The 14,252-nt window shown below is 37.7% G+C and overlaps 2 protein-coding genes across 2 annotated transcripts; both read right to left on the bottom strand.

The window, feature by feature from the left end:
- Positions 1-2,857: 2,857 nt before the first annotated feature.
- Positions 2,858-7,945, bottom strand: LOC139711471 (uncharacterized). The gene is made up of 4 exons (XM_071623349.1): positions 7,802-7,945; positions 4,638-4,701; positions 3,822-3,980; positions 2,858-3,093 (listed from the first exon to the last, which is right to left on the bottom strand). The coding sequence occupies exons 1-4, from the start codon at positions 7,943-7,945 to the stop codon at positions 2,858-2,860; spliced, it is 603 nt and encodes a 200-aa protein (XP_071479450.1).
- Positions 7,946-10,652: 2,707 nt separating this feature from the next.
- LOC139711470 (uncharacterized) lies at positions 10,653-13,098 on the bottom strand. The gene is made up of 4 exons (XM_071623348.1): positions 12,928-13,098; positions 12,566-12,629; positions 11,502-11,666; positions 10,653-10,888 (listed from the first exon to the last, which is right to left on the bottom strand). The coding sequence occupies exons 1-4, from the start codon at positions 13,096-13,098 to the stop codon at positions 10,653-10,655; spliced, it is 636 nt and encodes a 211-aa protein (XP_071479449.1).
- Between the last annotated feature and the right edge of the window lie 1,154 nt (positions 13,099-14,252).

Genomic DNA, 14,252 nt, shown 5'->3' with positions numbered 1-14,252 from the left:
ATTGTCTGGTCTTTCAGAGGGGACTTAAAGCCATCTATCCTGTGGCTGCGTGCTTATAAGCATTCAAGATCATGATAAAAATCAAACTAGTCAAGATTGTGATATTGTTTCCGAACTGTTCATAATCTGTGTGTTGCATGTGAGATTTTCATTTTGTAAGACTTAAGTATGTCATACAGTGTTGCGAGGCTTTGCATATATCATTCCCTCATGAAGCCCTGAAATAAGAGTGAGCCATATGTCTTGGCACACAAAGTCACTTATATTTTTTTTTGTCCTTTTCTTTGTACAAATTATAGCATTAACAACAAAAACATTAACAACAAAAACTGTTGCACCCATGTTGCAACACTCAGTCTGTATTATGTGTTGGCATTGTACAGCTCATGTACAGTTGTATAACATATTTATTTGTACATTATTAGCAGAGACTTACGATAATTGTGTGAATCCATAATTCCTGGAGAGTATATCTGAGTGGCATCAAGAAAATTGCATACTGAACCAAGTAGATGTCTTTAAGAGCTTGATTGACACATAATTTAATTCCTACTTGGGGGCGGGGTGGGCTAGGGATCAAGATATGGTTTGCAACTAAAACACTAGATGCCAAGTGTGATGGAATTGGAACAGTTCCTGTTGTGTCAAGCATTGGATTCTCTCTGAGAATCCTTTTGAAGGAGTTACTGCAAGGAAGGTTGTGTGCATTCTTGGCCATGTATTTTGACAAGGATGCCTGTAATTGTCCATTTTTACAGAGTTTAATATATCTTACAGTGGACTCCCATTATAACAAAGTCCTTGAGACCAGCAGTTTTCTTTCATTGTATCGAAGTTTTGTTAAAACCAAACAAATAAACCATAAAGATACATATGGTGGATAACGTTGTGGCCTAAATTCTTACAATACTTTATTGTAACCGGAATTTGTTATAACCGTGTTCGTTATAACAGGAGTGCACTGTATTTGTTTTACAACATTCATTCCATGCATACACACAAGATCACCATAATCAAGCCATTATGGGCAATCTCTCAACACATATACACATAAATATGCTTAAATTTGACAACTTTATTGAGCTAGACAGTAAAAGATGTCCATGATTGTGTCTGTAATGAAATTATCTGCTTCAACAGAGTGCAAAGTCTTATGGGGCATGACTTCAGAGATTGACATCATACATGCCAAGATATTTGTGTGGCAAGGTATGTGGCAAGATATATTGAGTCATACATGCTATGAATAGCTACTGATTTTCTTCTTTAAAACTTGAGAATTACTGCATGATCATTGTATGGAGATATCAGGCATTTGATGCTGTGGTATTGTTTTATTCACAGGGATCTAGCACATTTAATTTGGTGGGCTTTTCCTTGAATGGTGAAAATGTTGCTTCATATGTGTTAGCGAACATTTCAAAAAACTGTTCTTTGAAAGAGTTTTCTTTTCAAGTCAAGTTTGCTATTTGTTTGGGTCATCAGCAAATTATTGTAATAGCTTGAAACTAGTAGTGTGCGAGAACAGATTGTGTAAACTTGTCATGTTTAAGAGTTTGTACAAAGATATATATCAAGAAATAAATGGTAGAATCAGGAAATATCACATGCGTTCTTGTCATTACCCCCAGTCATTACCTTGTCTGTCGTATTTGAAAATTGCTGTTTGCAAAGTGTTGTGCATTGCAGATTTACCATATACATGTACAAGTACCGTGAAAGGTATGCCATGCTGTAAATGCGAGGCGTTCAACCTTGCATTCAAAGTGTGCTATGTCATGCTGTACATTGTGCTGCTAATTGTTTTGGAGTGGTGTCTGTACATTTTGTCTGTATGGCTGCCTGTGTCTCTCTACCCACTTTTCCTGGTGTCTATGCCAAGTTTTGTCATGATCGAACCTTGAAAGTGCATTTTCCTTTTGTAACTTACAAATTTTACCATTGTCATTGAACATGGTGATGGAATTCTTACAACTTATGGTATAAAGAGAAGTCTTGCAGAACAGTATTCACTGATTTGTTTTTTATTGGTACAGCAAGATATGATATCTTACAGGCATCAAAATGTTAATGTGTATATGAGTATAAATACCTATAGATGAGTGAATTGTTGCTTGAATCTCAAATACTTAACCCATCATTAAAATCAAAGTCATCACCAAAACAATATTACTGATAGGTCTACATACGTTAGAACTCAATCAGGTGTGACAGTTAGTTCTCATTGTGCATCATTCGGAAGGAATTGGATTTTTACTTAGTACATGTACTCCTATTGACATGTCCTTACTCTGAATCTTATCTGGAAATTGTTGCACACTTGTACACATATTTACTGGCCTCTCTACATCTTGAATTATTTTCTTGTGAGAATAGAAATTAGGGCTCATCTCCAATCTTTATCATTTAACTCCTGTCTTGATTTGCAACTGAAATGTGATTTTATTCAAGTAATGCTGCCTTTTATATAATAATAATAATTTAAAAAAATGTCTCCTTACACTAAGTTACCACTGATTCTGATTTGGAGTGCAGTACATGCAAATGTTGTAATTAGAATAAAATCCAATGATTGTACATCTCAATTTATTTGTATACAAGTGTATTACAGATTTAACCATAATACCTTATTATCACACAATTCAATGACTGCCACCAGTGAATCCGGTATTATAAAAAAGAAAAGCAGATTAAATGAATACCAGCGTGTGTACTGGTAGTGCAATTTTGTCAATGAAAGCACCGATATGATAGGGCCTATTAGGCATGCAAGCACAGTCAATATCCTATAGGTGCATCGTTCTTACAAGATCTTCCCATGCTTATATGCTAAGGTCATCTTATAAGGTCATCCCATCTACAACTCCGGCGGGTCAGGGTAGATGCAGTCTGATCCTTGGTACGTGATCATAGGCTTGTTCCAGAACCGTGTGAAGCCCATATCCTTCACGAGATCCAGGACCTGGTCCTGGTACTTCTGGCGGAAGTCTGCGGGGTCCCGGGCGAGGATGAAGAGCTGCAGCATACTGGGCTCAGTGACCACACTGTATTGGTACTGGTCATTCTCCACAGGACCCAGGGCCACTACCCAGTCTGGTTGCATGTAGGACACAAATAGGGATGCGATGTTTACAAAGCATATTTGGTGATTGTGTATACGACAAGACTTATTCTGCACTATACATCCACATTTATAATCATGAATACAATGCATTATTCTCATAATGTGATTGTTGACAATTTTGGACAAAGTCAGACTTACTTGATAAGATTTGTCTGTTCTTCATTTTGTTCATTTTTTTTTTTTTTTTTTTTTTTTGGATTGGAGACTTTCTATTTGGGGAAATTTAAGCTCTGCACTATTTCCTTATTCGAATATCACGTTCATGTTTCGTCTGTATCTCGTAGCATATAATTTGTAGTTGAATGTATGTGAAGATTGGAAATCTTAGCAGATACAAGTGTACAATGTGTAAACCTTTAAACGCCATACAAGATGCCCGGATAAATATAGGCCTACTAGCACGGAGGAAATTTGGCAGTAGCAAACGTTACTAACTGTAGGCTAGGCCTACCTACCTTATTCGTCCTTTCAGAGGAAAAAAAATCGAGTAGCAAGTAATTTGAATATGAACCATTCGGAGAAAATAGGCCTACATGTAAGAGGCTACTATGAATAACTTTACTTTTCATGAAACATGTACTTAAAGTAAAACTATAAAAAGCATCGGGGTTTGTTTGTTTGTTTTTTTACGTCTAAAATGTTTTGACTTGACTTAAGTGCTAAATGTGTGATTATAGATATTTTCCGATTCACTTACAATCGCCGAGGGGAATGTTGGGGAACTTCAGCTTGAGTTTGCCCGGTTCCGCCGGGTCGGGGACGTAGGCATAGCCAGAGATTTCACTTGGTGAGCCGGTGGGCGAGCCGAGACGGCCGGAGTTGAAAACAGTGACTGTATTGTTGTCTCCCTTGCCATCTGAATGGAAAAAAAAGAAGAAAAAATCCTTCAGTGTCAAGGACATCTTTACTGCTGTATAACTTATGAATCTATTTTGAAATGCATGTAGTGGTTATGAGAAGTACAGCTACAAAAGACGTTATATACAGTCACAGAAACATTAGTATTTAAACTGTAACAAAGATCCTGGGGCCCGTTGCATAAAAGTTGCAATTGTGGTAACTTTGCCATCCAATGGTAACTTCCATGGAATTCTCGATTTTGATTGGCTGTTGAGTATTGTTGCCATGGTAGTTGCCATTGGATGGCAAAGTTACCATATTTGTAACTTTTATGCAACGGGCCCCTGATACTGTAGTATCTTTTGACTATTTTTGCATCAGGACTAGAGCTTTGAACATAAGATGACTGCGTATATATGCAAGCGCTCAAACATACTTTCCTTTAATGTCCATTTGTGCCTTGTAATCGTCTGTATTGATACTCGAGGTGATCGAAAATGAAGCTGCCTTCCTGTTGTAAACTACTTTAATGTGTATTATAGGCGTTTTTCATATTCTCACTTAGCCACTTTATACACCCTTAACAGCACTTGGAGAAGAGTATATGTCAGAAAGTTTAATATATGCCTTGTAACTCTAAGAATCTGACTAAAATCAAGATAAGTTTACTTACAAGTTGCCGTGGTGCAGTATGAGTTTCTCTCAAATGTTGACTTGACGATCAGGTCTGAATACATCTGCACAGTGACAAAGTGAAAAGGAAAATTATCGTTGGACAATACTGTAACTACCACGAAAACTGATGTGCATTCAAACATGAACCATGTTGTAATCTGTAATATTATAAGCCTACATCTGTTATTTCTCCATTTATGTACAATAGGATCGTAGATCATCGTTTCTCCATGTATGGATCATGATAGGATTAGTGATCATTCCAAGGGCGGACAAAGTAACGTGAGACGTTGCGACATCATTAATGAGGAGTTTGACTGCAAAACGAGTTAACTTCACTCTAAAAACATCCGGGTCAGTCTGACCCGGAAAAGGGTCTGTTGAGGCAGCACTCCGTTCCGGGTCAGAAATGACAAGGAATGTGGTCAGATATGGCCCCATTCAGAGTCATAAATTGGGTCAGGGTGACCCCATTCCGGGTCTTCATGACCCCATTCCGGGTCTTCATGACCAAATTCGAAGTCATTTTTGACCTGGAACGGAGTGTAACCCCAACGGACCCTTTTCCGGGTCAGTTCTGACCCGGATGTTCTTAGAGTGTTCATTCTTGTCAATTCGAGGTGTTTGCGACAGGTTCTAAAAACAGAAAATAATAAGAAAATAAGGGATAGTTTTAATCGTAATTAATAATATTGGCAAATATCTTCAAGAATATTCTTTGTTATGCAACAAGTGATAGACCGTTAATTGGTAAGGTTTAATATTGCCCATCTGATGATGGACTCACTTTAAAATGTTTGAAATTTGTACTTAACCCATTTTGCGATTAAATTCATATTATATGTCTAATATGTATGTGGGGGCGCTGTGGCACAGTGGATACGACTCCAGATTCCCGATCGGCAGGGCCCGAGTTCGAGTCCCGCCCAGCGCTTACGTCCTTGGACAAGATGTTTTTCCCACCATGTCCCTCTTGACCCAGGTGTATAAATGGATACGAGTACCCGGCAATGCTAGGATAATAATAATGACAGGGCCCTTTGGTAGAGCAGTGGCAACACTGAAGAGGCTACCCTGCTATGGGTAAATATATAAGACCTTATACTACTTACTAATGATTTTCTGGGGGGCATAGAGATAAGATCATCATGTTAAGATTCAGGGGAATGGATCTTTTCTAGTCGTCTCCTGTTGTCTCATTTTCCAGCGTGTTTGTATTGTTTTCCTTTGAGTATATGGGACATGTCATAAAGTCATATGATAAGCCTTTTTCCCCACCATACAGCTGACCCTACTGGTCAGTGTATAAATTGGCAACTGACTCAATTATCGAACGTTGATTCCTTGACCATCAAACATAGTTATAGTGCAAACAAAGATACCGCAGTGTTTACAGATCGTTGGTACTTCGTTGAAAATTCTCAGATATGGGAGACCTTTTCGAGGCCACCCTAATCATTTCTTCCTGTAGACCCGACTATACTGTATCCCCCCCCCCCGAAAAAAAAAAATACAACCGGATTTCCGCATTGATAACTTTCAATATGATTAAACTGTCTGAAAAACTATTTCAGAGTCTAAAAATATAACATCTTACTTATATTTTTCAGAAAACTCCATTCAATTTGGTTAAGTGATCACAGAGAAATGTGGATCATTGTAAAGCATGTCATGGGGCCTGTTTCTTCAAAATTTAGCACTTAGATGCTCTTGGAACTGCATATTAGTGTGTGAACACGATGGACAGAACTTGGAGGGAAGGGATCCCTGACATGCTCTCCAAAGATCCTTATTTCTCTTTGACCACTGAAGCAAATGGTGTGGGGTTTTCTGTAAGATGTAGGTATTAAGTTACAGCTTCATACCCTAAAATTGTATTTAAATTGATTCACTATTTTTAAAGTTATCATTGCGGAAGGTCCCGTTGTAACTTTTTTTTTTCGGGGGGAGGGGGAGGGGGGAGGGGCGACATACGGTACGTATTTCATTCCATTTCACACTGGCAATATATGATAGGTGTAGGCCAAGGCGTGCTCATTGTATTAGACCTCTATAATCTGTAAGGTGTAGGCTTATAAATAAGGTAAACAATAGAAGAATCATTTATAATACCGATTCTAGTTTATAAATTCTTTAATAAGCCCATGAAAGAAGTTGATGAAAATAAATCTAATATTTCACGACCTGTCGCCTCTCGTTCAAAACAAAGCGTTGCTTTAATTGTTGGTCCTTCTTTCACACTGAATGGATAGATTGATCTCCTAACGACCGACCTATTCCTCTCGACAATTTATTGCAAACCTGCACCCTGGCTTGACTATCAGCTATTGGGGGTTGAATATTTTATAGGTAAGATTCCCGACGTCACCCAATACCGCCACGCCTAAATCCTTGTTCCAACAGGCGACTGAAACATATTAAGACGGGATTTTCTGCAACGCTTCCCCCTGACATGTTCTCCTTTCATTCTTTTCTTCCTCCTCTCTCGTCTCCTTTTCAGCTCCCTTTTTCTTCCCTTCACCTTTATATTCTTCCCCTTAATCTTGCACTTTTCTCGATCTCAAAGCTGCATATCTAGAACTATGGTCTCTACTCCTTTGTACGTTCTCTGCTCCCTAATTTCCCTTTGAGAGAACTGAGTTCGTCATAACTGAATTGAATTGAACTGAACATCCCCTGCAGCCCGCAGGCTGAATTGCGGACATCTTACAAGCATCAGCGTGAATACATTCAAATGTAATACAAACATATATTGCAAAATATTAGCTATTGCACAATAAAGTTATCCTTTACCATTAACAAAACAAAAACATATTACAATTACAATTTCTAACACCTCTTTCCTTATTTTCATAAATAACCTCTATTGTTTATACAAATAACCTTACTAAAATCAACTTCTTTTTCGTCTACTCATCTTCTTTTTTTTCATCTTCTCTTTTCCCCATCCTTATAAACTTTACCATCCTCTTCTTCACTTCCCCTCCTTCAACCTCTTCTTATTCCCTGAAATTATCATCATCATAATCACACATATTTTTTATCATAACAATTGAACAGCCATTTACTCTCTTTTACAAAACATCAATCAATATTACATACATTCATCAAAAATACACTAGAAATATACTAAGAAGTATATTAGAAAGCACACGTACGCACCTCATACCAGCGGCCATAGTAGTTGTCGAGTTTCAGTTCTGTAACGGTGTGGACGTCCTTTTTACCGCGGAAGTGTCGGAGAGACGCGGGCGTCGCTCCAGAAAGAAGAGACAGCAAACACAGGAGAAAAAAGGGAGCCGCCATTTCCGTGTGCCCTCAGAGAGCTTACAATGAGAGTGTGATAGACGAAGTTCAGCAACAAAATATTATTCGCACTCCGGTGGCAAGGTGTCGAGGTATCAAGGTTGTCCGCTACACAATGCTGTGACTTAGGTTATAAAAATATAGGCATATTAAATCTATAGGGATTTCATCTGCGTACGTCCCTGACCAAGAGATGGGCTAATCAATATGACTGGTTAGGAGGACCATAGTTCAATATTACGTAATATTTGTTGAATTTGATTCACACGTTCTCTATCCATGTCTCCTAATTGTGTCAAAGGTCCTTTCGTATCCAGCAGAGTCCTAAAGTCGTTAAACGACTGCATAGTACACGTATACGTCCTGTTCTATCAAAGTAAGGTTTATTATGATTGTAAATTGTGCAGTTATTGCTTTGGTGCAATTTTCAACTTCAGTGTTTTGATAAAGGTTACTGCATTCTTTCAGTCTTTTTATTCTTTGGCTTAAAGTGCTATAAAATGCTTTTGATGATAGCATACCATGCTCAATTTTCACTACACATAGATCCCTACTAGTTTTGCCTCAAACTCAGTCAAACTTATCGCTTTCTGCATGTAGGCCGATTACTTAGAGTGGTGAGAATAGTCCTGTTTTGTTTCTTACAAGCTGGATAATCATGCACGCAGCTGGAGTATGACTCGAAGTTAAGAACAGCTTTTGTGGTTTCTTTACATTAACAAATGCATGCCTCGCAAAGATCTATATTTCATCCTCTTTGACTTTCATGCTTGAACAATGACATAGAGTCACGTAGGCCTACACAGTCTTCAATTCTTATGATGACGTATATTATATCATGCATGTGTATATTGAATATATGTCAAAATGTTATTGTTATATATTTATACATATCAAATATATCATATTAAGTACTTATCATTATCATGTATATATATGAATATCATAATCCTTTATATATAATATATATATATATATATATATATACACTCAGCAAAAAAAAGAAGAAAGTAAACACTTTTTCGAGTTCATATTTTTCACAGAAGATTTCGATGAAAATCAAAATATCACATATCATTAAAGGTAATTTAATTGGCTATCGACGTAATAGGTCAATAACAGGACATATTTCACGCATGAGTGAACACATTCATTTTTGTCATCCTAGAGTCAAATGTAAAAATTGCAAAAATTGACATGTTCTCTTTTATTTGCAAATGCCCTTCAATATAACAATGGTAACAAAATACCAATTTACCACAATAAGAGACATCCTTAAATAGCAAAAATATATAGGTTTTCTTACTGTTTTTCTCTTTATAACCTGAAACAAAATCAAAGTGGGAAACTAAAGGGATAGAATAAGAATTTTCTGTCAAATCAAACTTCAAATGACATAGGAAGTAAGGGCGCAATATTGATTAAATGAATAGAATATTTTTATTTCATTCTTTGATTTAGTAATTTAAGAGTCCATGAGACAAATTGAAAAACCAAATATCATTTATAATTTTCCTAATTTTAGCGATCAATTCGAATTCCAGCCATTTTTGTTAATATTGCTTCCTCTTTCATTTCATTTGAATTTGGATTTGACAGAAGATTCTACATTTTCCTCCATTGTTTTTAGGCCTTATTGATCTCTTGGGCTTCAAAGATACTATTAAGGTCAAAGGTTTATTTTTTTTGCAACTTAATTCATGTTTTTTTTTTATTGTGTTAAATTTGTCATTTGTATAGGTTACATGGAAGAGCACTTACGCATGAATGACACCTTATTAATTTTAACAATTTTTAGTTTTGTGCCTTTGGAGAAAAAAAAAACAAAGGTGTTTACTCATGCGTAGAGTTTCCCTTTTTATTGACCTACCGGGGTGATAGCCAATTAAATTATCTTTCATATGGTATATAGTACTCTAACTTCTAGCCAAATATTCTATGAGAAATATAAGCTTGAAAAAGTGTTTACTTTCTTCTTTTTTTCTTTTTTTTTTTTGCTGAGTGTATTATATATGTTTACTTGTTTGTGTTTATTTCTACATGTGTGTATACGTGTAATCGTTATTATCAGTTGCGGTTACAATGTCATTCATATATATACAGGATTACGCACCTACATGACACTATTTTTTGATCGAAATACAGGTAGATTTTAAATATGAATTAAACATACTGTATACATCATAGTGTTCAAAGAGACTATATATATATATATATATATTGCAGGGTGACATCGAATGCCAGTTACAAACTACACCGGGTATTTATTTGCGTCTGGAATAATATACAAAGATAATGAGTCGTTTTCATGTTTTTATTGACATGTTAATCTGATGAAAGTCATGTCAAGTATATATAGTCATTCTGATTGATTTGATGTGCATTCAAACGTAGAGGTACATAATTCAAATAATCCCTTCATTTTCAATCACTACAAGTTCTATTCAAACAAAGTACAAGACATTCATATAACACATAATTGCATGGGGATGATGATTTTTTTTTTAACATGGTAGAACATTGGCAACATTGCCAGATTGCAATCTAAGAATCATTTCTTGAAATCCAGATTCTGTTTGATACAAATATAATAAATTGATATGCATAAGATGCTGATAGTTCTTTTATCTTTATCTGCCTTTTTTTTTCAAATATTTGTTTGATTGGTTTTGGAGGACGTGTTGATCACATCGATGTGAATGATATTTCAGTTTGGTGGTTTCGGTGCGTATTGGCAGTCGTCAGACTGGAGTGTCTCGACGGGCCGGTTGTAGAACCTCGTGAAGCCCTGGTCCGCAAGGAAGGCCAGGACATCGTCCTGGTACTCTGTGCGGAACTTGTCCGGGTCTCGAGCCAGGACGAAAAGGGTCATCTTGAAGGAGTCCGTAACGACGGAATAGTCGTACTTCCCCTGAACGACGGGGCCAAGTCGGATCACCCAGTCTGCCAAATGCAATTGAACAGAGAGCGAGAATCACTGGAGACGCACTTGCTGAAGAGTATGCCGAAACATATTGATTCTGTTTCTTTTTCTTTCTTTTTTTGGAGTTTAGCATGATTTAATTTGTTGCCGTTCGGAGTTTTTGATCACATTTTCATTAGACCCATAGTTGTGGTATGTGTGGGGTTTTTTTCTCTCAAAGTACGATAACAGAATTAGGACAAAGTCATCAGATATGATACATGACTCGAATAACCCGGAAAGAGTCTATCAATAATATTACTTACGATGTCCAGGGAGATGGCGAGAGTGAGGGTACAGGGCCAGTGCTAAGTTTTTAAAAGTGAGGGGGACCGGTTTGTGGGAACAGGAACAGGAACGCCGATGATTTGTTTTGAGAATAGATGGGGGAGGGGGGGGGGAGACAATTTGGATGACAGTTGATTGTGTCCCAAAAGCTATTAAAAAATGATTAATTTTGTCGGCTGACAACTGATGACAAGCACAGATAAACAACCAAAAATCAAACCCTATCATTTTCTGCAACAAAAAAAAAAGAGTGGGGAATTGATAGATACAATCATTTATGAACAAGTGAATAAACTATTGACTCACATTGACCTAAAACACCCGGTACCGAATCGAACTTCACTTCGAGTTTGCCGGGTTGGCTCGGGTCGGGAACAGTGGCATAGCCCTGTATGTCGTTCAAGTCACCGTCGGGTGTCTTTTCCCTGTTTGCGTTGTACACGGAAATGTTTCCTGGCCCGTTAAGTCCATCTATAGAAACATGGATGTTTCAGGTCCGGTTATGTCTTAGATACTCATTAATGATGATCTAACTAATCATTCAAGAAAAAGTGACAATTTAAACCACTTCACTTTAATTCAATTCGATTTTACCGTCCATTTCTGGAAATTTGTTTTGTTCGCATGACGCATGCATACTCAGAACACAGAACAGTTCTAACACATACACTGTAGATATAAAGACATACTGTACAATGTACAAGAGATATGCAACAATATCAATATCGATAATATTGATAACAATACGTACTAATGATGAATATATCCTCAATGGCATTTATACCAACATCGTAATATCCAATTCATCATGAATGATGAAGTGGCGATGAGGACGAATACTAATGACAACACTGCTGCATTGTATGATTAATGGCAATAATAGCTCTTATTGCTTATCTTCCGAGGGTATACAGGCGTCTTTAGAGTTGGCATCCCCAGTTGGTCCTGCCACTAGCAACCCAGCATTATCGGGAATTCATTTTACACAATTCCCATTTATAAGCCCTTGGCAATTTGTAGTCCATGTTCATCTTCCAAGTACCGAATAGACCTTTTCTCTGTTTTACAAGGTTAAACTGTCCGATTAATCTATTCATCTCAATAATATTTGTCCCTTATTGGCTGATTCGATAATCAACTCCATATTAAACCCAAGTTTAGACAAAGTGACAATAGCAAGGATGAAAAGCGCTCCTCCTGAAACAAGCATTTATAACTACAGAAATCCTGGCATTCAAGGCAATGAGCCGATAAAAAAAAAAAACTCTTCAGTATTTTCGACTGAAAGGTTGGCATCTGAAAATGAATTAATCCCTCAAAAAAGTTATCATATTAAATAGAAAATTTTATAGAAACGATAGAAAACTCACAGTCGGCTGTAACACACACCGCATTTCTCTCAAATGTGGAGGTGACGACAAAATCAGTGAACATCTGCAGGATGAAAAGAAAACAGTTCAGATTGATTTTTCAGCGTTTAATTATTCTAGATTCCAATTAAGTCATATCTTCAGGCTGAAAGTATAATGAAGATTCGATGCCGAGATTCTTTATACGAGAGACCAATATATACCGCTTTCGGTTTTGCTTTGGTTTTTAAAGAAAATATAGGGAACTTTAAGATCCGATAAACTTTATATCTAAAGTACATTTTGGATAATCTCAATACAGTCGGGTTATCCAACTTTATTCTATGTTTCAAAGTTCAAAGCTCCTGAAGCTTAAAAGTTACCTGATACCATCGTCCCAGATATTGTTCGACGTCGAGTTCGGGCACGGTGTGGATGCCGGGCGCGGTGCGGATGTCGGTAAGGGCAGAAAACAAGTCTCCGAGAAGTCCCAGGGGCTTTGCGGCTGTGAGGCCGAGAAGAGCCAGAAGCAAAACAGCACGTACGATCGCCATCACCTCGTTCGAAGATTAATAATGTCTGCTGGAAGTCGGATACGTCAATACATTGCGGAATAAAACAGCTCCACTGCGTCATAAGCCCGAACGTTCTTTAAAGGCGTGCCGGTGCGTTGAACTGGCCTGCATTGTGTATTGCTCGGTGACGAAATAGGGTCACAAGGATGTCACATGACAACTGTAGAATGATAATCATTTTGTCGAAATCTCCGCCAGACCCTGGCACAAAAAGATAGTCAGCCCAGTCCAGTAAGCCTAAATATTGACGTAATGATTAAGCCCATGTACAAACTATAGGACAACGAAACACAATAAACAGGAGACTGTAAATAGGATGTGTATAATAGCGCTTGTCATTCCTTCACGGTACCTACACACTAAGAAAAAATGATTCATTCTTGCACCTTTTAAGGGTGCAAAGTGATGTCACACTGGTGGCTCCCTATGGGTGTTATCTTGCACCCTCGAGAAATGGGTGCAAAAGTGGTACCTTGCGCAAGGGTATAACTTTGCAACCTGTGGGTGCACCTTTGCACCGCCAAAGAAGGTGCAACATTGCACCCTTTATTGAGGGTGCGAAGTGGTTCCCTTGGGTGCATATTTCCACCCACACTAAGTGGTGCTAAGTTGCACCCTGTTCTTGAGGGTGCATCTTTCCACCCACACTAATTGGTGCTGAGATGCACCTTTCTTGAGGGTGCGATCTTTCTCCCTTTAATTTTCGGCGCAACTTTGCACCCTCTCTTGCCTCTACTTTTGGTGCAACTTTACACCTTTCGTGAGGGTGCAAAGAAGCACCCTAAGTTCCAAGATTGTAGCCTCTTTTGAGGGTGCGATTTTGTGCCATTTATATAGGTATAATGTTGCACCTATGTGGTGCTTATTTGATCCATGACTGCAGCAAAATTGCTTCTTTAAAGGAGCCAGTCAGTGTCACTGTCTACGCCTTTAGAGGCGCAATGTTGCCCAGTATAACCTCAAGTGAACCTTGAGATTACTGGGCAATATTGCGTCTCTAGAGGAACAGGCAGTGACACTGATTGGCTCCTTTAAAGAAGCAATTTTGCAGCAGTTATGGATGAAATAAGCACCACATATTTGCAACATTATACCTATAAGGTAAATATACTTAATATACATAACAAGGTACA

The sequence above is a fragment of the Diadema antillarum genome, unplaced genomic scaffold, assembly GCF_040938485.1.
Source record: "Diadema antillarum isolate AM-2024a unplaced genomic scaffold, OU_Dant_1.0 seq00001660_RagTag, whole genome shotgun sequence".
In the NCBI taxonomy this organism is placed as follows: domain Eukaryota; kingdom Metazoa; phylum Echinodermata; class Echinoidea; order Diadematoida; family Diadematidae; genus Diadema; species Diadema antillarum.
This window is presented reverse-complemented; position numbering and strand designations above follow the sequence as displayed.